Source organism: Nipponia nippon, unplaced genomic scaffold (assembly GCF_047370975.1).
Source record: "Nipponia nippon isolate SJK-2023a ecotype South Korea unplaced genomic scaffold, ASM4737097v1 scaffold_20, whole genome shotgun sequence".
NCBI classification, from domain to species: Eukaryota; Metazoa; Chordata; class Aves; order Pelecaniformes; family Threskiornithidae; genus Nipponia; species Nipponia nippon.
This window is the reverse complement of record NW_028262337.1, coordinates 9,359,736-9,384,281: the sequence shown is the minus strand read 5'-3', so window position 1 is coordinate 9,384,281 and position 24,546 is coordinate 9,359,736. Positions and strand designations below refer to the sequence as shown.

At 36.1% G+C, this 24,546-nt stretch overlaps 2 protein-coding genes across 8 annotated transcripts; both read right to left on the bottom strand.

Annotated features, from left to right (window-relative positions):
* Positions 1-556: 556 nt before the first annotated feature.
* TRAPPC13 (trafficking protein particle complex subunit 13) lies at positions 557-24,521 on the bottom strand. 7 transcript variants are annotated; one of them, XM_087759672.1, is made up of 13 exons: positions 24,387-24,521; positions 17,752-17,820; positions 16,797-16,896; positions 16,106-16,190; positions 15,247-15,374; positions 15,037-15,109; positions 12,237-12,281; positions 8,741-8,758; positions 6,402-6,535; positions 5,063-5,261; positions 1,819-1,919; positions 801-951; positions 557-710 (listed from the first exon to the last, which is right to left on the bottom strand). In XM_087759672.1, exons 1-13 carry the CDS (start codon positions 24,430-24,432, stop codon positions 606-608), a joined length of 1,254 nt encoding a protein of 417 aa, XP_087615798.1. In that variant the 5' UTR covers positions 24,433-24,521; the 3' UTR covers positions 557-605. The 7 variants fall into 7 exon arrangements, with proteins under 7 accessions (XP_087615798.1, XP_087615799.1, XP_087615803.1 ...); XM_087759673.1 differs by having other exon boundaries at positions 801-948; XM_087759677.1 differs by lacking the exon at positions 24,387-24,521 and adding an exon at positions 24,051-24,325.
* Positions 21,302-24,524, bottom strand: SHLD3 (shieldin complex subunit 3). Its single transcript, XM_087759686.1, has 2 exons — positions 24,387-24,524; positions 21,302-22,191 (listed from the first exon to the last, which is right to left on the bottom strand). The coding sequence occupies exon 2, from the start codon at positions 22,054-22,056 to the stop codon at positions 21,307-21,309; it is 750 nt and encodes a 249-aa protein (XP_087615812.1). The 5' UTR covers positions 22,057-22,191; positions 24,387-24,524; the 3' UTR covers positions 21,302-21,306.
* Positions 24,525-24,546: the final 22 nt, after the last annotated feature.

Genomic DNA, 24,546 nt, shown 5'->3' with positions numbered 1-24,546 from the left:
CAGCACATTCTTTGGCTGATACTCTACTTTCTAGCTACTAGTGCTTCAACAGTGCTGGCTGGCTGCACTCTTATCTCATGCTGTTATCAGGCTCTAGCTGTTACAGCTATGCATGTACCACACAAATACACTGCTCTACCAGGTACCCCAGAGTATTTCTTTTAGGGTTTTGGATTCCAGGAACTTGTTTGTAAAAGGCCAGTTCCTTCAAACTGAAGCAGTTTTGTCAGAACCACAATTTAAAAACTGTTTCAATATTTAAAAAAAATTAAAATATCAAAAATAAGTACAAAGTGCTACTATTTCATATCAATCTCACCCCCCCTGCCCCAAGGTGATGTTAATGGAATATAATATGCTAGAGCTACACTTTTTTCAAAGGCTTTATTTTCAGTAGATAAAATGCATACGCAAGTTTTTAAGAGATTTTACAACATTCAAAAAATGCTCAGGGAAATTAAATAAGCATAGTTACATTTACAGATATATAGGGATTTGGGTTTGTTTGCACACATTGTAATGTGATTTGGGTGCGAAAACATCAAGAAGTTGGTCCAAAAAAAAAAAAAAAAAAAGCAGCCCAGCAGAAATACAGAATTTTTTCTTCAGCTTGCTTTGACTTCTGAAGAAACTACACAGACTTGTGCAATATCATCATACTCATAGGTTCTCTTCAAAAATGTGTCTGTAAGTCTTAAGCCAGAGACACTCTAGAAAGGGAAAATATTTGAGTTATTAGAAAGAAGTACTAAGCTTATAAAATAGCTATTTTATAACAAAACTATGCTACAAAGACTTACTTGCAATCCCTGCACAGAAGACAGCAGTGTAAGTGCAAGATGGAGGGAGGAACTTGGGTGCAGCTTTCCAAGTTGCCTTCCTGAAACTCCACACCAGTGGATGGAATTAGTGTTGCACATTTCTAAAACCAGGTCCATAGTCCTTTCACTGCTGGAGGAAATTGAAAAACAAAAATAAACCCGTGGGCTTTTTTTAAGCATTCAAGGACTGCAGACATGTAAAAGCTTGATTATTATTCAGGTTACTGTTAATCAAGTGTTGATAAATAATTTTAAGAAGGCAAGCAAGATTTGCTGTGATGCATGGTAATTCAGTTGCATATAGCTTGGTCAGAGACAAGTGTCCTGTCATGGGTTTAGCAATACGGGATAGCATAATACTGCTCACATTTTGGATGGAGTACAAGATTTTCATGAGAAGTATCTGCAGACCAGATACATGCTTTAGTCCCTGGCTTCAACTTCTATTTAGAATTACTTCAGTTAAATGTCACTCTTGCAGTCCTTTTATAAAGGGCTACCGTAGATCCTGGTGTAAACACAAATCAAGTCAAAACATGGGTAAAGATGTACAAAAGACTACGGTGACAATGTTTAGCAGGCATTGTAGCAGTGGTGCAGAACTGGCAGTAAAATCAGACTGGATACAAACGGCATCATTTACTCATTAGTTCATTTATTCATTAGTTCAGTTAAAAAAATATAAGTGATTTAAGTATGGGATGCAATCTTAGATGATATTGAAGGCAGTTCCATGTAATTCCACTACAGATTTTTGGCAATCTCCTAGTTCAAACAATATTAGCAGATCATGATGGACTTTTTTTTTTTTGTTTCTTTGGGGTTTTTTGCAATCATTGTAATCCAAAAAGATGTGTTTCAAGTAGTTTCATGTTGATACAACACCTAGTAAAGACCAGGTTTGAGTTGTTTCAGGAGAAAGTATTGAAAAATGAAACAGACAACCACAACTTACCCACTCACAGGAAAAAGCACAAGAATCACATGACATCGTTACCTGCAATTTGTTATTTTACATGTAATGTCAAAAGGTTCTTCCAAATTTACGGTGTCTGGTATTGTCTCCAAAGAAAGCCTTACATCGCCATAACCAGGAGCCTGAGAAGGTACAAGAATGTATATTTGCAGATGCTGGATAGTAAAGCTGATGTTCTTACTACTCAAGTTTTCATTTACTGCAACAAGCTTGAAATAAGAGGAATTTGAATAAAGATTGACTCTTCGTGCTTTCGATTTGCACCCAAATCACAGCAGTGCTCCATCCACTACCCATGACCACCTTCTTGATAGGTTTAGCAATTCATTAGAAAGGATGATCTTTATTACTAAGTTTTCCAGATGGTTCACATCCTTAAAGTTTGAATACCCATATATAGTTCCTGAGGAGATCAGCTTTATTCTAAGACCCCTCTGTTAGGCAGATAACAGATAACACTATGGACAACATAAGTATATTTTTCCTGCATAAACCCACCGCTATTCCACATCCTAAGAAATAAAAGATTGTTCATTCTCCTTGCTATTTCAGTCCTCCAAGCCTCTGCCAAAATAATTAATTGCCATCAGTTAGAAAGGCACATGACATGAACACTGGTCAACTGTCTAATTCTGTCAAGAACCAAACACATTTCACACAGTCTACTAACAAACCTATGACAAATATCCTAGTTACTACCAACCAGGGCTGATTCAAGATGAAAACCTGCAGATAAAAAGCTTTAGATTTTCAATCCCCACAAATTATAGATGATAAGGGAAGAACAAGGGAAAAATTTGTCCTGCCTGACAAGGCTTAGTTGTGACACATGTTCCAATCCTGCTGATAGAAGGATGCTGTAGTAAAAGTTATATTTACAGCTTGCTTAAAAGATATTCCAGAAGAGGCCCAGAAAGCCAGTTGACTGACAGGCTGGGAAGAAGTTTTAGTCACATACAGTTCATTGCAGACTGAAGACAGATGACATAATAGAAAGCATATTAAATTGGACATCAGAGTGAGCAAAGGGACGTCAAACTGACGGAGAATTCAGACTAGTCGAGCAATGTAAGTTTGGAACCTTTCAAGAGAGAAGTAATTACCCAGCACTGGGAAAAGGCATGCATTTTCGGCTGTATTAGGTGACAGGAAGGAATCTACTGGAAAAATGATACGCAGTTCCCTAAACAATGGGTAGTTTACCGTAACATTAGACTCTTCTTTTAAGAGAGATACATTAAGGAAAAAAAACAACAACAAAGGCAGTATTTTATAGAATAAACTTAGCAGCAATTGACCAAATCAAGACAGGATCAGAGCAGACGAGAAGGCCTAAACCAGTACATAGCTGTTGGCCTCAGCACTGAAATACCTGCAAGAACTGATGGCTAGAGGTAAAGGCCTTACAGTAACACCAAAAGGAGGAACATAGTTTTCATGCAAAAAATGAGGTAATTGCTTAGAGTATGGAATCAACTAGACAATTCCTTGCTTGTGCTACTCAAGAACAATGTTCTTTAACTTTGGACTGGTTCTAGTCTAGTCCTGGATTGAATGCTCATGAGCAGGTGGAGCACCCTTGGCATACTGTGGACATGCATCTGTCTGGTTTAATGTCACCCAAAAAGAACGTAGTTGTGAATTCCAAGACCACTCCACAAAAACAAAACAAAAAACAAAACAAAACAACCCACCCAAATTATGGTATGTGGGGGTGATCCAGGATACTTGTTTAAAAAGTGCGTTCCCGATCTGAACCAAAACAATGACAGAAGGGCACAGTAAAGGTAAAATTCTGGGCCTGTGTGGGAACCAATGATTATAGGGCTAGCAAATGGATTAGCAGGAAAATGATGGAAGGTGAAAGGAGCCTAGAAACAATCTGATAGCACTTAAAAGATGAGAAGACAAGAGGGAGTTGCATGCGGGGGGGGCGCAAAAAAACCAACAAAACAAAACAAACCTGTTTGCTGCTTTTCTAAAGACAGGCGTAGCTCAAAGTTCACAAAATAGCTCATGTTTCTGTTAATCACTAGCACAAAACAATGACGGATGACTAAAACTAATCCCGGAGTATGGAGGTGTGTTAATCACCACTGTGTTTCAAGTGCAATTCTCAAAGGTTCAACAAGAAGGGATGCAGAGTGAGACAATACTGATTTAGAGAGGAAAAAAAAAATCTGTCTTTAAAGAGAAATGATAGGAAAGGTCAGGTGAAAATGAGACAGTTCATTCGTTAAAAAACAAACAACACATTTCAAAGTAACAGGAGTAACTATGTTTAGAAAGAAGGGCAGTTTCTACTTTGATGGGGTTATACAGGTACTTAATACCTCAATTAAAAACAAAGAGAAGTTTTAGTGACTTAGCTGTGAATTTCCCAGATGCAAGTTTGCTTGCCTAGTTCCAAGTCAATGTGATTTCCCTACAGAATTGCTCGATTTACTAGAAGATGGGGGCAGGGCGTGGGGGGAGAGACAGAAACCCAATTACAAGCTTTCTAAACTCGATTAAGATTTAATTGTCAAAGCTTTTTTACTTCACTCCCATATTACACCATCCTCAATTCAAAAGATCCAAGTCAGGTTTACCCATTAGAGTAGACAGGTTGTGCAGCTGACTTAAGCAAGCCAGTAATTACAACTTGAAATTCATGAACAATTTCTAAATCAACCAGAACAGAATAGATTCAATCAAAACTGTGGACATGAAAGATATTATCCTATACATAAAAATTGTTACCCAAAGCTAAAACGTCAGTGTGAATTACGGAGCAGACTTCTGTGTCAACAGTTAGCATACTTAAAGGCGTTCTTTCGTCAGTACTTTTCAGTTTGTTGCCAAATGGCATCCAAGAAGTTAATTTTATTCTAACCAATATATTTTGCTACATAGGTCACTGGATTCTGGCAGTTCAAGTGCACAATCCATTAAGTTATGTTGTTCAATGCTGTGAAAAAAATAAAGAGGCACACTATGTGCCAGAAAACAAATCCTCAAGAAAACAAAAAATATTGCTATTCATATGACCAAAAGGAACAAGAATGCTTTTGTTCAGCTACAGTCCCTTGGAATAGTGTTTTTTCCACACTTCACTGACCAAATGTATTGAATAACTTTCTCAAATACGTATAGAAACATGTGATTTCAGAATGATGTCCAGAAAGTAAGCATCTTGAACTTCTCCTTCAAGTCATTATTAATTTGTTCACTAGTTGCCTTAAAAATAGATGCTAAGTTAAATTGATGCTCAAGTTAAACTTACCATTCTTTGAAGCTGGCTAGTTTGCAGCCTTCCTCGTTCACCCAGATTAGTTTTCCATACAATGTCCAGTTTACCAATCACTGTTACACCTTTTATTACTCCAGCTTTCTCTGCAAATTCTTGCTTTGGTTTTAGGCAGTATAAGTATTGACGTGTATCCATAGGTTGTAAATAAGTTCTCGAGCCAAAAGTAGACTCACTAAAAGAAAAAAAACATTGGGTCTTAAACAGTTATTTTCAGGAAGACTTAAAAACCTAACCTTTCTTCCCATCCCTCACCAGTCTTACTCTGTGTGTGTGTATTTTATTCATGGCAAAACACATAGAATTTTCTGTTGTTTTCACAACAGAAAACAATTCTAGAATTTATGTAACATCAAGGACCAAGGGGAAAAAAATTATTAATCTGAGCCAGAGAGAACTGAGGTGGAAATCTGCTTTGCTACATTATAATTTATTATATCTGGCATCTTAGCATTTGAACAATGCTGGTAATTTTACTTCTGCTGTTTGGTTCCCTCCCAGTAAATCTCAGTGTCATGAGCCTAAGATTCCCATTCAGGACAAGAATCATTACAGCAGATGCAAACACACTGTAAGACCAATGCTCCACTACACTGCAGGTGAACCCTTCAACAGGCAAGAAGAGAGAATTTTCACTTCAGCCCCCACTGCAGAAGCACCCAAGCATCACCTCCTCCAAAAACCCGAGCAACTGCAAAGTACAAACATCCGAAGTTAACTTCTACCCAGATATCGCAGGCTTTTGTATCCACAAGTTTACTGAACACAGCAGAAAATTCTTCTGGTATTTGGTGTTTTACTAATTGACACTAAATGACATTTATTTCAGCATAATAAATTTTTATATTCTAAGATCCTATAAGGGCATTCCACCAATTCACCTTGACTGATGCCTTGCCAGATCTTGATTAGAACAACTGAAAACAGTTACCAGTCTACCAGAAGGAAGCAGGAAGGACAAGTCAGACGGGTCCTGTAAGGCTAAACATGTACACACAGACCATGTCAGAGCCAGATGTGGGCTAAATTTTACACAGGAGATACTGAAGTAGTATGTTTTTATGTTACCAATTATTTGAGGATTAAGCTGGGGATTTCTCTACTAGGTAGAATTACAAAGTTTTAAGAATAGTTTCTATAAAAAGAAAACTGTAACAGCTTTTCCAGCTGAATACATGACAGGAATTTGAACTTTTTAATCAAGCAAAGAAGTACAATCCTTCCATTACAGACAACTCATGACCTGTAACGCTTATATCTCATGAAATCATAATACAAAGAGTTCCAAAGTCAAATATCCTGAATCTGAACATACCTTTCCCCTGCTGTGTCAACTGTATTCAGTTCTGCAACATTGTACATCATAGATGGCTCCAAAGAAACCTTCTCCATAAACATTGGAGAGGTAGTGATATTCTGAATCTGAGCTTCCAGAAACACTTCATCTGTCTGAAAAAAAAACCAAAAAAAAAACAGAAGTGCAAGTTCATGAAAATGTGATTAGTGTTATTAAAAAGAGTAGACAGTCCTATTGTTAAAAAAAAAGTCACATGTGTTTAGTTCATGCCTGCAAATCAAATTAATTAATGCAAGAAAAAACCTTAATCCCAGTAACAATAGGAGCAAAAGTGTTAGTCAACAGGTATCTTGCCAAACAATGGATGTGGGATAATTTTGCTATGATCTAGCTATTGCTTATTTGTAATGCATCAGATCACCACTTCCCAAGACTTTCATCAACTCAATAGCAACTCAAGTTTTAATCTGTATTATTAAAAAAGAAAAAAAAGAATAAATGGTAAGGAATTGCAGTGCACAACGCCATGCCATGCCAGATTACTAGTGCATCAAGCTGTATAAAAAAATTAAAATAAGTGTGTGTGTTTTTCTTTAACTGAAGTAAAACAGTTCAAGTACATGCTCTGAGATTTCATTATGGTTATGAAACATTGATGTACTGGCTGAAAAGCAAAAACCAGCCTCCTCTCTCACTCAGCTGCATCATGCCAATGGTTACCAATACTATATGCATCCAACAATTTAACTGGTGCTCTACCTTCAAAACATACTATAACACATATCTGTTAAATGAAGCTAATGCCTGAAGATGGTGTATAAGGACCAATTCTAGTACAGGAACGAAAGCTACAGACTGTTAAACCTGAGAAGCTGAAAAAAAAACCAAAACGCAGAACTTAAGGTGTTTTTGCCTCACTGCTTCTGTTGAATTGCAGACCAGTGATGTCACTTTGCAGCTCTAAAATCTCAGGATAGAATAATTACAGAAGGCTCAGTCTGCTGGAGATATGAGCCCCTGCAGAAGTGAAAAACAAAACCAAGAAGTGCCAATTAAAAAAAAAAAAAAAAAAAGGAGATGGGTACCAAATCTGCATTTACAAGCGAGTTATTGATTCAGGCAGTTGGACTAGACGATTGTTGTAGGTCCCTTCCAACTGAAATATTCTATTCTATAAATTTGGTATGAAGCAGTTTAGGTATTTTGTTATGATAAATTTTTTAAAAGTATTTTTATGGGGAAGGTGGAAGGAAGCTTACAGTTTCTTTTTAATCAGTGTAAGTCCCACTTGTAAATTACAAAATGAAAGTGGGACAAAATAGTCAAAATATTTTTAGTCTCAAAAGGCTTTGTGTTAGAAGGAAAAATACAGAATGGTACTGGAACTATGTATTGTGCCCTATAAACATGTTAAACACAAAGCAGATGATAGCATACATATAGTAATGAAAACTGTGCAAGCTCTGTGGGTTACAGACAGACCTCACACTTGCAGAAGGAGCTGGAAATAACTCCAACTAAAACATGGCGCTCAATAATCATTACTGCTACCACCTGACTGCCACTTAAATTGATACTCTTTATATCCCATAAATCCATTGCTCAAAGTGTCCATTTACCCAAATTTTAGTTGTTTTCAATGCAGCAACCACAGGCAGAAATTTAGAAAAAGCTAATTTGAAAGGGAAAAGAAAAAACAAGCAGCATAATGAAAAAGCAAGTTAGTTTTGTGTTATTCCTAAGTTGGTTTAATATTACATGGTTTAAAAAACATATCCTTAAGTACTTCAGAAGAATCCAGTTTATTTTAATACAAGGCACACCTTAAAGTGAAATCGGACTGCAGAATTATCATACTAATTCATCAACTGTTACATGCAGTTAGAAGCTGGAAAGTGCAGTTCCAGCTAGCGAAAGGAAGGAACAACGTCCAACTGCTGCTCTCTCCTCAAACCCACTGTCTCCACCAACCAGACATGAAAAGTTCTGCCACAGCTTACACAAGCAGTGCTGTAGTAAAACCTACATTGCTATGGGTCAAGCAGGAACATTTCAGCAGTGATTTAGTCCCATTTTCAAATAATGTATCTAGTGAAATTTTGGTGAGGTATTTTGCAGGAGGACCCCCACAAGTGAGAGTGTAATAATCAACTTTTAGTTTCAACAATGGGTATTAAAGAAAGAGCTAACCATTTAAATGATTAGCTGCACATATAAAGATGAGAAAACATCAGTTCATGATATGCAGAACAAACATTGCTTTTCCATTATGTTTTTAAAAGAATGTCAACAAGCACAGAGACAGATAGGCAATTAAAAAAAGCATACATATTTATAAAAAAATAAATAAAAATTACCACAGAACTGAGGTCACTCTAATGGGAAAATAAAAAAAGAACACATTAGAGAAATTAGGGTTAAATGTTAAAGAAAAAGGAGGCTAACTTTCAAACAAAATGCATTTCTGCATTTTTTTTGCACCATCTAAACAAGATAGCATTAGTAAGACAGAAACGTAAATAAAAATGGATGCAAACAAAGATGACAACTACATTTCTAATAAGTTATAGCTAGTATGGTTACATGGTTTACTAGCTTTGCTTCAGAACTAATCCGAAGTAGAGCCTAAGGCACACAAGTTACAGGTAAGATATGGTAGAACAAACTGACCCAAAAAAAAGTTAGTTTTTGAGCAAGTTTAAAGTTTGTCCTGAATTTAAATCCATGCAATGGGTTGTATACAAAATGGAAAAACAGTCCTTGTCATTTTACAGATAATTTGAAGTATCCACATATATAAGGTCTCAAAATAAAAATAATGTGGTAATGTGTTCTAGCAAAGCTACAATAGTGCAGCTTATAACAAAATTGGGCATAACATAATCAGGAAAAACTCTTTTTTTAATATCCATCATTCCAAAAACCCAACTTTAATTGCAAACTTTGTTTTCTTAAGTGTCTGCATGTCTCCCTATGCATGCTTGCAGGAACAGAACCTCTTACAGAGCCTTTTCCAAGGCACACCAAAGTCAGTGAGAGACTTTCTATAGACTGGGGCAGGTAATTCAATCTCGGGATTGCAGCAGGTTAGGGCAACAGGGCATGCGTTCTATGCACAAATTTCAGTGATCGACTTGATTTGGATGCTACTGCAATACAAGCAACAAGCAAGAAAATTAAGTTTCAGCATCATTCCTTGTCTTAGGAAAAATGAAGTTATGGATTATAATTTCTAGTAGAAAATCATTTTAGTGACAGACTTTATGAATAGATACCATCACATCTGCAATATTAACGGTAACAGTTTAACTGGTTAGTCAACCTTTAAAGACCTTTAGTTAACTAATAACTAAGTGACACATACCAATTTTTTTTTCTCCCCTGCTCCCAAGGATAACAGTCTTTCTTAATATTCAGGACGAAGGTCTTGGTGCTTTGACAGCAATGTAGTATCACATACAACATCTAACCAAATACTTATTTCTAGGTTTTTTTTAATTTTGACTTGTGTGGTCACAACGCATAGCAGCACTTTATATCTTTCAGAAATGAAATATGAATGGTATTATATCAGTTCGCTAGGCAAATGAAAATTGCTCAGTTAATGTAATCCAAAATCTTAATTATTTTTTTTTCTCAATCATATTGATACTAAGGTAACAGGAGTTGCATAAATTCCTGAACAGGAAGAACAGAAGGCATCAAAGCAGCCTTTTAAAACCTTTACAGGGGAGGGGGGAAACCAAAACCAAAAAACCACAAATACCAGCTCAGACACGAAAGCTTCTCATAGATCTTTATCATGCGGAATTGCTGGCTAATTGAGGAATGGAGTTTATTCTCAAGTCCCTTATCAAGACCAGTCAGTAAAACAATTTTGTAAGAAAATAATACTTTTGATCTATGTAAAAAGTTTGCCCAGAATTTACCTTAAAGATGTTTTTATTTCCATGTGTTAAGTGTTTCAGCACAAAACAAGATTTACAGGTGAAGTATGGAGAGACAGCAATATTTAATTTAAGGTATCTGTCCCTCTTTCCCCACCACGTTTTCTACCTGAAACAATAATATAATCCACACACAAAATGGAGCTTTACTTTGTTCCCAGAGGAATTACCTAGCTTCTTAGGATTACTTTTGTTTTTAAATCACAGCAGGAGACATTTCCATGCATTCTCATTTACGGACAGTACCAGTTCTATAAAGCACTCGACCAGGGGTATGTGCTTACGTTCCAGCCCTACTCAGGTATCTCACACATGGTCAATCTAAGGATTGAAGCCTGTGGCCTAGATACATGTACCAAGATATTTTAGGAAAATGTTTCTCTTTTCCTCTATGCTATATGTAAATCGCTTATGACCTCTGCCTTGATTTATCTTCCCTCTAAATAAATTACAAGCTATGTATTAAATGTCACATAATTTACATGCTATTCATTCACAGCAGAGAGAAAAATCTTTATGGAAAGTTTCCTGCACAGCTCTGAACAAGACAAATCTTTGCATCTGGAATCCTCATTTGTACAGCAGAAATTCTTATCTGTTATTTCTCACTTTTGTTTTCTCTCTTGATACTGTCAGGAAGGGAAAGAAATACACCTTTCACACCTCTAAAGCCATAATCTTGCATGATGAACCCCAGGTGTGACTATGATGAGATAAATAATTAGAATAATAGATTTGGACACACTCTGCTTTTCTACATGCAAACCCATAGCACATATCTGCTTAGTTAAGAATGAACAGGAGAGCAAAATATTTTCTACTTAGCTTAACACAAGTTATTTTTCAAATCGCCAAAATTCAATATATTTTCTTCTCTTCTAACTGACGCTTTGGTCTTTTTTCTCCCATCTGCTATTCACTGCAACATAAAGCACCTACAACTTCACTCTCTCTTAAACTATTTCAAACACACTGTTTAAGAATATTAACAAAGGTTTTCAACCAAATGACTAGCAGTGTAACAGCTGACCATATTTAAGAGGTTATGGAAAAAGTTTAATACTCAAAACGGAAGCTCTCAAAGTACTTTGCAAGTATCAGTCTGAACTTCGTACAAACAATACAGTATACAATGCTCACAAAATTAAGCTACTTGCTCACTACCACAAAGCAGGTAAGTGATAGAAACAAATGTCCTAATTTCCTATGTAAAGAGATACTGTGGTAGTTTATACCCTACAACAGACCTATATAGTACATATATCCACAGGAAATGTCTACAAATAAAAAGAATGCTGTACTTAATTTGTAAGAGTTTCCACTATCTGTGTCACCTTCAGGTAAATTTTTTCCCCAAAATAGGCAAAGACAGACGCCTAAGTATGTCCAAATAAATATACAAGGCATATATAAGGTCATTTAGTTTTGAAGCAACATGTATAACTGCCACAAACCTAAAAATTTGAATTTAAATTTCCCCAAAGTAAATATGACTCCTCTGTTCAGTAATTTAAATTTAATTTTCCCCAACCTGGTAAATTATTATCTGCTTTGTGAACAATTAATCTCCCTGACAGTAAGTACTCTATCACCTAAATATACAAGCAATAACTGAAAGCATTTGAGTTCATGGAAAAACGGAAAATATGCAAAATCGTGAGTCAATTGCATTAAGGTCTTGACATGTCTGCCTTAGTTACCATCCCTTTCCTGCTTCATCAAAAGTATATCTATTTTTAAACTAAATGATATAAACCCACCACCTAATTTTTTCCCTTTAGAACTGGTCATCTTTCTCAGAAACATGTCTCCCTAAGAAGCTCTTTGAATTTAATCTAACCACCTAATGCCAAGTAATAAACCTAGCACACCAAAAAAACCCCACATACACACAGTTCTCACTTACCTCAGCATTGTAGAATTTGGTTTTCACATCTAGTGGTTTAAGAACCTGAATGAAATGGAAAAAAAGGCAGATTGACAATTGGTTTCTCAGACGACTTCAGCATAAACTGTTTAGAAGTGCTAGGATCTTTACTGATAACTAAGTGTTATTTTTCTTTTTGCTCTTACACAGAACAGGTGCATAATGGAATATATGATACAATCAACTCAGCTAAAACCTCACAATTCAGAGTATATGCTTGCTGCTTCTTATTTGCACACTTAACTGCTTTGCTAATAAGCAGTTTTCTCAGACTGAAAACAAATACTTCTCCACCTAAGCACTGGCCTCTTACAAAGCCAGACAAATCCAATGCACTAGGTAGATCTATGTCTTTAAAATAACATTACATCCATCTTGTATCTTGAAGTGGTCTGCATTTGTTTCAAGAGCGAGCAAAAACCATGTAATATTTACAAGTCCTTCAGTGTTCTGCAGCAAACAAAAGTTTCTGAGGGCTTCTCTAAAAATAAATGAAATAGAGAACTATTCATGTGATTGGCTTAAGCAACAAACCATTACGAGGCTTCACTTCCTTCTTGAAAATGCAAGTGTTACAAGAAATAAAAAAGCCAATATTATCACTTTAACTGCATGAGATTAAATCAGCAAGAGCAAACAATTTGATGATATAAAAGGTGATAATAAAGTGTTGGTTCTCAAGTGCTTGAATTTTGTGCATAAAGCCACTACAGTTAACACATTAAAATACGAAATGGATATACACTAACGTAACTGAAAGAAGTTATCTTCTATTATACTTGTAAGGAAACAAATTTAAATTATGTTGCTGAAGACATTTCTTTCCCTTTACAGAGGAAAACTTTTCTTTTGTTTACATGTAAGTGTACTGCATCCTGAGAGACCCCTAAAGTTCCAAATTTTTTAGCCCTGAAGAACTCAAGATTAAAAATTAGTCTTCACAGAGATTTTTGCTTTTAACAGGCATAATGTTCAAATCTTTCAAGTAGTCATAACTATCACTCTCTCTAGTAAGAATAAAAAAGTCAAAATTTTACTTTAGGTGTTTGTTGGTTGAGTGTTTTTTCCACCAAATATTTTACTTCAGTGAACTTATTAATTTCCCTAAATGCTGATGTTTTCTCTTTCTCATAAAGTCTTTCCATTCATTCCAGTAAATTTCAAGTGACATTCCAGTAAAAAAAAAATCAAATTATTATTGCAAGGTTCACAACCCCCTATCCCCCCAAAACCAAACAACCACCAAACCCTAGAAAGAATCATTCCTTCTCCATATGAACATAATGGTGTTAATTACGCAGAGAAAGCTTTGGAACAAAAAGGCACTATTGATCAGTATTAAACTACATATAATGGTTGAAAAAGAAGCTGTTTAAAACCAACTGTAACACCAGTTCAACTTAAAAGATCCTAGAAAACATAACTGAAAAACTTGAGAATCTGTCAAAGAGAAAATGGGGTTTTTTGGTTATAAAATAGCTGGTGGCACCTCGACCACTAGCAGCCATCAATTCCCATTGTAAAGACATTGTTTAGTTTTCTGTAACATTTCTTTTTTGTTTGTTCTCAGATTTTCTAGCTGGTGTCTCTGTGTCAAATTTAAAAAAATAATGAGCAGAATTGCTCAGTGAAGTGTTTTTCTCAATGAATCAGAAAGTATTTACAGAATGGTGCTATATATATACTTTCTGAGAAGCTCTTATGCTTCATTCTTTGAAGGAAGAGTTTCAAATTTGACAGATAGCTGGCCTTAGCTATTTTGACATTAAAGTTGCCTGTGTTGGATTCAGTTAAAAAGCAGAGATTACAATATGCATATAGACCCCTGGAAAATGTGCACAAGTAAGTTTCCATATCAAATTTAAACGAGAAAAATTGACATCTTGAACAAAGTCCTGGCAAGAACAAGGGTAGGGAAGGGAGAGAAGATGAGAACTGGAAGCCTGTAGATGTGTACGTTAGTGATCAGAGAAAGCCTAGAGGGGACGGGGGATGGAGAAATTGAAAGGGAAAGAGTTTCACAAGGAGAGCAAGAAAAAACACACAAAGATGAAAGTCAGCTTCAGTAAAGATGAAGAAACACTGCAGAGTTTCTGGGTTCAGAGGAGAGGGTAACACAAAAATGGATATGGAATGATTTTCCCTAGGATTGAATGGAAACACCTTTGACCAATCAATGCCTGCCATTTCAAGGCCCACAAGTACTAACAGCGCTCAGGTGTTCTTTGCCTGTAGCACATGGCAATTCAGCCTTCTAAAGACTGAAAAGCTTTTCTCTGAAGTATCTAGATAGAATACTAGAAAAGAACAAAATGAAATCACCTGCATTTGCAAAAGATACAGGTCTCAGTTATATAACTGATATATATATATAAAGTTCCAATTTAAAAAAGGTTACACATGCTAAAAGAAAAATCAGAATTTTACAATCTAAACTCAAAGATTATGTGTGTCAAAGTCAGAATGAACAATACTTGTTCTGCTTAAAAATAATCATAAAGCTGGCTGCTATAAAAAGGTTTTTTAAAGAGTCGATTTTTCTTTCTCAATAAATAAAAATTGTAAGATGTAATATTTATTATTTCTGAAATGTTTAACTGCATAATTAGAAATGATCACTTCATGTGAAGTTTGAAGCAACATTTTTATCTGTTCACTTTTAAAAGTCAAACAGATTTTTAGTATGCAAAACTGCTTTTGAAGTATCAAATGTTTTAAAAAATGGGTTTTCCAGATACACCCACTTATTAAAAGTAGAGTACAATACTTCATGCAATACCTGAAATTTGAAGAACTTTCTGAAGTACATCTTCTCTCCTGTCTGCGTAGTGTAACTTACTGCACAAACTAAGCTGAAAGAAACAATTTTTAAAAAATAATTTTTAATTACTTCAAATTTTGTGCCTATATCAAAGCAACAACAGAATAGCATGCATGTGCTGCAGTTTCATTTAAGCTCATGTAATCACAGAAAAATTTAAAACCTTACATGTGTGTTCCTATCTCCTTTACTTCATGGTGGATCACATCATCAATGCAACAGTCAGGTTTAAGTTCTGTCACAGCAGCACTAGAAGCTGAAAGGTTCAAGCGTTGAGAACTTGTCTGAAGATCAGCCTGGGGACAGAAAAATAAAGCATTGGTTAGAATTGCAGCTGCTTAAAGCAATCAAAAGAAAAATAACTTATGTTATAAAGTACTAGGTTTCACTAAGCATTTTGTACCCTACATACTTTTATACATATAACGAAGTTATGTTAAGATGAGATATTTGTCAAAGCTAAAGACAAGTTCCAAAATATATATGTAAATGGTCCAATCCTTTAATATGCAGCTTATAAAATCTCTATTTACTTTTTACATTGAGTTCCACAATGACTTCTGGAATTTCTGTTCTCAATGTATTATTTGTTCAGCAGAAAATGAAAAAAAAAAAAAAAAGATGCACTAAAAAAGAAGTTATTTGAAATATAAGCAAAATACAAGTCAATGCATGCTTTACAGACACTTGGTTTGGTGACCTTATTGAAAGTGCAAGTAAGCAAATACAACTCCAATTTTTTGCTATTTAAGTTTTTCTACACCAATTCTCCAGAGCAGCTTTATAACATATCTATTTTTTTTCATACAATCCGAGTTTTTAATTTTAATCTTTAAAGATTTCCATCATCATTTCTATTTTTCAGTCTTATTGTTTCCAATTTCCAGCTATATTTTATGGATTGGAAAAAGTGACAGATATTTCCTAAAGTCTACATATTAGCATTAAACATACAAGATATTGTCAGAAAACATACTCAACATTTTATTTTTTTATAAATCCAGTAAGTAGATTTATCTTCACATACCTTCACCAGTATGTCCTTGACAACTTGATTACTATCATTGTGTACACTAATGTAACTGGAAAACGTCTCTCCCAGAAATATATTTCTGTGTTTTAAAAAAAAAACAAAAACCAAAAACCCATAAAAATAAAATACATTTAGCAACAGTTATTTTAAAAAAATACAGAACATTTCACTGAAACCCCTTTAAGTTCTAATTAAAATATACACACACACGTTTGCCAGATCAGATCCTAAAAGTACGTTGACATTTTCACACCCATACTTCTAAATGTCATCCTTTTAAGACAAACAACTTCAAAAGAGAACAAACAAATCAGAATCTTCTTCTAGACAAAAATCTCAGAGGAATAAGAAGATGGCTTACAGTACCCGCAAAAATCACTGTAGTAAACTCTGTTAGTATAAGATGTGGTTTGTAGTAGTGCATTACATTAGAAATCCACCTACAGCTGCAAATTTCTTTGAACTTTCAATCCTTATTACATTCAGAGTCAGGCTATAGACAAGGAACATCAGGCAGCACACATTTATATATTATATCACATTATAAATCAAGCCACAGATTATTTTTAAATGATTGAAGATCTCATTGCTTAACAACGATGTTCAAAAAGAAAGAAAAGTAATAAACACATTGTTAAATGAATCCTAAACTTTGCATGTTACAGTTACAATCATTCATTCTTACCCAAAATTTTGAGGCAAAGTCAGCATTTCTCCTAGCATCAAAGTTTCTGCTCCCTTTACAGTAGAAGGATCATCTTTCATGAGCTGGTTAAATAGATTACCTGTAGAAATATCAAATTGCTAAATATTTGCTAAGTCTAAAGCTTTGTCTACATTTAAGTTATGACACTTAATCACTTATTTGGATGTAATTTATTTTAGACATACTTATTCTACAACCAACTTGTTAGGGATGAAATACATATCTGTAGGCTTGCCTATAAATTATAACTCACTTCCAGGCACCTGTGTCCAATAAATCATTCAGTAAGCATACTGAAAGGCGCAATCCCAAAGGCATTGCTCAAATTAGCACTAAGGGAAAATTTGCCCAAATAAAGTACATTACATAACAGAACTAATCAACCTCACTTACTTTCCTCCCCTGCTTGCTTTGTATTTCCACACAATCCTCTTTTCTTGAATCTTTCCTTTGCCTCTTTCTTATACTTGACTTCTAGACTGCAACTATCACTGGGGAACAACCCAGGGATTTCCAGTTTATGCCTGTATACCACACATAACAAAATTCAAAAAGCAGCAATTCTTGCACAATAATTTTCCATAGAACATTTGTGTGTTGGTTCTAATTACCAGGGCATTTTCTCCAGATAAAGAAGACACTAACACCAAACCTTCTACACCTACAAGTCACAGCTGCCTCCCATCTTGTGTGTTAATTGCTCAGACTTTGAGGTCATGTGTTTGCAATATCATCAACAAGCTTTCAAAGCTGTACATCAAGAGTTGTAGAGTGCACCTTGGTATTTCCCTGTAGCCATTACCAAACAAAATACATTGCTGCTTCAGATTACCATCTATGGGAGGTCGTAAGACTCCTCTGACATCTAAGCCTCAGATGCTCACATTGCTTAAACCTGGGTATACGTACATAATAGTCAGCAGAAAAGACATACCTGGCAAATCTCTTTCTTCACAGGTCACGGGAATATTAGTGAATAAAGTAGGTTTGGTTAGCCTCATCACTGCAAAAATCAGAAAATAAACCACAGATCAATGAAACAAGTATTTTTTTTTTTTAAAAAGTATAATTTTGTCTTGCTCTCCTTCCACCAAGAAAACCCACAATGACGAAATCTTAGCCTGAAAAAGGGTAACACATTTTTGTATCACCTGGCCTTTTTCAATATAAAAAAATCACTTCTACTCTGAGATCCAAGAGCACTGGTGATGCCATTGCTCCCTCTTGCTTTATTCCCCTGGTGCACTAGCATCTATTGCTTCGAACCTTACGCGCTAAAGGTCTTACACCCATTACAGCGTTAAGTGCTTCGTGGACTTCAGGAGAAGTGGACCAGTTTCATTTTTTTGTAGATTCTTCTAGGCTAAGAGCCTGTTCTATGATCCCAGTTGCTCTAGAATGGGACATGATGACTAGTATGGACACTTTCAGTCAAACTCTAGGCTATAAGGAATTGCATTTACACTCTAATCTCCAAAAGGTACACAAGTCTAAAAGCCTACATTATTTATACAACTACTTCTTCTTTTAGTCACAAACTGAAACCAGCAAATCTATCACAAAAACCCCAAGAACACACTTACAAAAACACTATTATATCAATACTGACAAAATCAAAATCACTGAGACCTTGCTATTAAAAAACCTCTACTTCAAGAAAGTGGTATTTTCAAAGGCTATTTTAACTCAGAATACTCAAAGTTACATGATTTTTATTTGTATTACAGATTTAAGATGTTGCTTCTTAAAAGAATTCCTCCCTATTCATATAAACCAATGGCCCTAAGCTTGCATGCAGCTTCTCATGAAAGCATTCACATGAAACAAAGTTCAGCATTTGTAATCTTAAGTGTTGATCTGAATATGTAAAAAACACTGATTTATTTTTCTTTGAAACTTAAAACACAAATCCATATAATTTCTGAAAACTAAAACTAAAAAATAAAATAAAAGGATTTCTCTGGACTGCAACAAGTTAATCAACATCCTGGCACTGACACATGTATTGGCCTTTTATCTTTATTGTACTTTTGTACATCTTATATGTCTGGTCAGCATTCACTATTTCCAGTTGTGTAAAATATTTCGATATAATTTGGGTGTAGTGGGCTGTATTGGTTCACAAGAACCTACACTACCATACAGCAGACCTATGCAAGTTAGCATCAACACAAACAAATCTGTTTTCACATAAGAAAGGTAATATATTCTCTTTGTTATGGTGAAAAGTTAAGAAACATGACCTCTGAAGGCTCAGAGGTAAATAAAAAGCCCCAAAATATACAAAACAGAGTAAATGAAGAACCAGATTAAACACTGAAAATGAAAAAGATAAATACTGAATTATACATGCATGTGAACTAAGCATTTCTGGAACAGTTCGAAAGGGAAGTCCGTATTTCAGCTTGTACATTGGTGCTACCCAGGACTGTAGTAATTCTGTAGAGAAACTAAATGTCGTGTTCACTTTTTATTACATGACAATTATCCAGCTGAGGTGTGCATAGTGCATGTGTCATTATTTGCATACAAGCCAACCCAAAACAGCAGAAGCTGACAGGTACCCCTGAACAGTGACACCAATCTCTCCTTCTGTTTAGTAAGATGTTTGTTTAGCTCTTTGGTCAGTATATTAAATAAATGTAGCAGGACTGTATTATTGGCAGTTACCCAATTTTACTCAGATCTACAGTAAGCCCATATAAACTGGTACTTGCTGACTGTTTCTAAAGGAACAGTCACAGATCAAGTTTAGTCACATTTGAGACAATAAATAAATAGATCACAGAATGAAGCCAAAACACAAATAAATTAAGATATGTAGATTATCATATTTAATAGGAGTACTAAATTAATATTAGAAAATGTTGTATCTTTGCAGGATGACCTCTCATATCTTCTTCTAAGATCCTAGACACAAAATACAACATTAAATAAAACTCAAATCACTCCGCATTCTACTCCATTATATCTTTAAAAATGCTGACACACAAAGAAACTTTGTTACTATTAGTGTTAAGCTCAGAAAAATAATTTCAGTGAAATAACTTAGCTATATAAACTTTAAAACTAATAATGACTCTCAGTTACTCTAGACAGCATTTTACATCAATTTTGCTAAGTGCTAATATTAAATGTCACAAATACCCCAAATGGCAATAAGATCCCCTTAACATTCAAAGTTTAAAAATACATGTCAATGATCCAAACTGAGCAGTATCCTTAATTTTAAACTACAAAAAAATATGCAATACCTATAATGAAATATGATTAATCCAACATAAGTATATCATCAAAAGAAAAATGTAAGTAAAAGTACAAGGAGATTTTATTTAGTTTTTATAGAGAGGGATCTCTGTTATGCTTATGTGCACTTTTATTTGACCAGTGTTAATGATAATCTAACAATCTACAAATACCATTCACTTATCTTCCCCCCTTTTCCAGATACCACAGACCTCAACCTCCAGCTAAAGCAAAATTATCTGGAGTTAGTAGGAGTGCCTCAGAGAAATACATAGTCTTGCAGAGTTTAACTGCTCTGCTGACCCTCCAAACACTGAATTCAGCAGGGACAGCATGACCTTGAAACACTTTATTCTTCAGGTGACAAAAAGGCATTCTGAACTCAGCCTTTTATCACCATAAAACACATTAAAATCCTCAGAGACCTTTACCTTCCATAAAGACAGTAAACAGAGGTTTACAGATAGAAGTCTGATTTCTTAATTTCCTGACCTGTAGCTGGAAGTTAGTGCTTTCTTGTTCCCCAGTATAATTAGAGAGAAAAGATCAAAAACATCAGGAAAAAAAAAATATCTTATTACCAAGGCCATAAAACAGCAAATACTAAGTTGTTCATTATTTTTCAGAACACAGCTTCCACTGAAATTTTCATTAGTATTTCTGGGAAAATATGCATAAAGTTACTTAAACAGTGTATACACGCTATAGAAAGTAAGTTGGTATTTCACACGAGAGCTATGCCTTCATTAAAATAAACCCCACACACCACTTTCGGGACATAATCAGATCTTGAAAGTCTCAGTATCAAAAATAATTACAGATCCTTATAGTGATTGTAACAACTCACTTAAATATTTTTCCTTCTGCTAATTTCAAAGCAGCACAGTGCGGATGTACTTTGCTTGACTGAAAGCATCAATTTTATTATCGGACACAGCTTGCCATTGTAGTCCGGAATTTTTATATTGATTTTTTTTCCTTTAGGCCACCAAAGTAGAGAAAAGCTACAAAATGCAGTACCTAAGCCAAACAAACTTACTAATCTTAACAGAACTATTCATAAGTCTCCTGGCAAAACAAAGTTAAATAAACATATTATCACAGTTAAAAAACTGTAGCGAAGTAATATTAAGTGGTTCCCTGTTCATTAATTCATCAGTTGTTTTGAAGTTTGTCTATCCTAAGCTGCTTAAAAACTCTAGTACTTCACACAGCAATTTTCTTATGATAATCTATCTTACAATTATAAACTAAATATAATTCCAAATTTATGTACAAGCAAATTCATTTTTTCAGTAAGGCTTAGCTTTTCCCTAAGAATATTTCTAACATATTCACAGTATAATATATCACAGAAAATCCATATCTGTCCCACAGATCTTTGGATAGTAGCATTGCAAGATGGCAATTCATTCTGCTTGATAAGTTTATTCAATTTTATCCAGATGTCCTCCAAATTCTGATTATTACAAATAGACTGTTCAATTGTCCATTTTGCTCTATAAAATGGATGTAGTTTTAGTCTTTCCAAATTATTTTGCAGTTCTTGAGATAAAGGAAGAATCTTTTCTTTAAGCTTAGGGCTAGGGAGAGAGACACTCCAAGACCTTTTCAATTTTTGTTTTCCATTAGCTGGTGGCTCTTCCTGATTCTCCAAGTTAATTGGTCTGTGAACAGTTTGTGCTTGGATCAGAGTCTGCCCATGTTTCACATTAGACTGAAACTCAAGGAGATTTCTTGTGCAGTCATAAGCAGGAGATCCTGTAACACATTCTGAAGGTGTAGAAAGTTGTTTCAATTCTTCTGCTTCCTCACAAGAAATAACAGGTGGCTGTTTTTTTGGTTTGAGGGGAAGTCTGCATAAGTCATTTGGAAACCAGGGTGTAAATCTTGGTAACTGACGAATGGGAAACTCCTTCACTGCTGCTTCTGCAAATTTCTGCAGTTTTATTAGGTCTCTCTGATGTGGTCGATAATGCAAGACCACTTCCATGCTTGTACAGTAGGAATCCAGTTATTCTTAAGAAAAGGAACAGTCTCTTGATTAGGATTCTCAAATCTAGACTGAAACATCTTATTTACAAGAATTTCCTTGCCCCGTGCTGCAAAGATCAGTGGGAAACAGGACCTAAAGCAGAAGTATTATAAAAAAATAAGATACTACCATATTAAGAAAAACATCGCTAGGATATTTTACAAAAAAGCAACACGTAGTGAAAATAAGCAAGATACATATCAGAACACTCTACTTTGTCCAGGCTGGACTATATTCCATCATTACGAGCGTAACTTCGGTACACTGAACATTATCCATATGCATGCAGTTTACTCAACACTGTGCCACCCAAGAGTATTCTTTTACTGTCACCATCTCATACTTGCCATCCGTCATTATTCTTGCTATATGGTTGTGATACCTATTAAAAGACATACAATGACTACCGCCTATTTTATCAAATTTACCAGACCAATCTATTTTTTTTTAAAGTGTTTTCCTCCTACACTTCAACATTTTAAGCTAGTGCATATAAAGCAACTACAAAACACGTGTTACAAAAACCCTTCCTGAAATCGTACTGACCAACACAGCAGTTTTTAAAGTCACAGGTTAAAAGCGAAATGCAATAGGCAAATTAAAGTTGTCTGGTGCCATTTCATACCAGAACTACACATGTAGTTTTAGTCTCAGAGCTTCTGAGCAATAGATGCAGCCATCCTTTTAGTCCTTAGCTTAAGGACCTGATAATTCCTTAATTTATTAGACCTTCAGCCTAACTAAAAGACTCATTAAGTCCTTAAAGACTTTATACTTTCACACATGGTTGCTTTCTTTTGTACAAAGATTGTATTAAACGCAGGGGGGAAGAACTACAAACACTACTATGAAACATAACATGCACTCTCTTGCTGTCCTGTTTTCCCCCCTAACAAGTTTGCAATCACTTCAGGTTCCCTGCCAGAGATCACCAACATAAAATGATATTAAAATCAATGAAATCTAGGATTGCTTTATCATTACACTGTCAAGATTCTGTTTAAAATAGTCACAATGCAAAAAAACCCTGATACCTTTTTCACTTCTTTTGCAAATTCTACAGCCTGAATGCTGCACCAAATTCAATAGAAGCCCAAGGATTATATTGATTTCATACAAAAGCAAAATGACCCATCATAAAACTTTTTGCTTTGAATTCACTGCTATTAAAGTGTATTTGTAACGCCAGCTGATGATGTTTCATGTTCTCAGGTTTTTAGCTTTATTTTGTGTGTGTACATATATGAAAAAGGGCTTGTTGATCTTTGAATTATCATTAACAGATTTTACTGTGACATGCAGACACCATTAAAAACTGTCTCCAGGAGTGTTGGAAAACTAGTAAATGGGCAGAAGATGGGCTCTGAAATCATCCTCACGCCTGCACTACGTTATCCATCTGAGCAGCCTCAATGACTTAGAATGCTTGCAGAATTGAGATTTCAACCAACTATTTATTACTCCTACTTGCTAGCAGCATTTATTTTATAAACAAGCATAGTTAGAAAAAAAGAAAGTAAATATTTTATGTCTGTTGACTGAAATAAGGTGAAAGTGGATTTAGACTTTTCAGTGTTTCAATTGCTGACTCACTGGTACCCAGCTGCCAGAAGACATGATCAAGTTCTTTATAGGGCTCTCTTGATTTCTGCATTAATTCCACAAGGTATGCGACAGAAATACATATTTTTATTTTCACTATTCGTGATTCCTGACTCAAGGACGTAAGCCCAGCAGCTGTGCATTAAGCATGATGTTAAAGGGGCAAAAACCATTAAAAAAACAAACAAACAAACGAGACAGCAGGGAACAGGGAAGAAACGTTTAGAAGATTTTCTTCTCCCTGCTGAGAGCCTCGTGCAAAAGGCAAATACGCGGAACGGCCTCGATGGCCGCGCCCGCGCGCAGGGCCCTCTCGCGCTCGCAGCAGCTCGCCCCCCGGCTCCTTTTACCCGCGGCACCCCCGCCGTGCGCCCCAGCGCCAGGCGCTCCTGCCGGGCCGCTCCCCGCTCGACCTTCTTCTAAAACGGAGGGAAGGAACGGCCCCGCCTCCGGAACGGACACGGTCTTTCACGACCGGTTCGCAACCCGGAGCCGGCGCCGCCTCGGCGCCCTCCCTGACCGCGGCGCCGGGCCGGGCCGCAGCGCCCCGCCTCGCCCCTCAGGGCCGGCGCCAGGGCCGGGAGGGGGGACGAGGGCAGGGCCGGCGGAGGCGCTGCTGCCGCGGCAGGAGCGGCCTGGCAGGATGGGTGGGCATCGGCGGGCCCGCCGGGCCGCGCTGTCGGTACCTTTGAGAGCCAGCAAGTGCTCCTGCTTGGGCTGGTTAACGTCCATGGCGCCAGCCTTCACCCCTACGGGGCAGAACGCTGCCGGCGGCGGAGGACGCTCAGCCGCGATAAAGCGGTGCGCAGGCCGCGGGCGCCGCAAATACGGCCCAACGCGGAACCA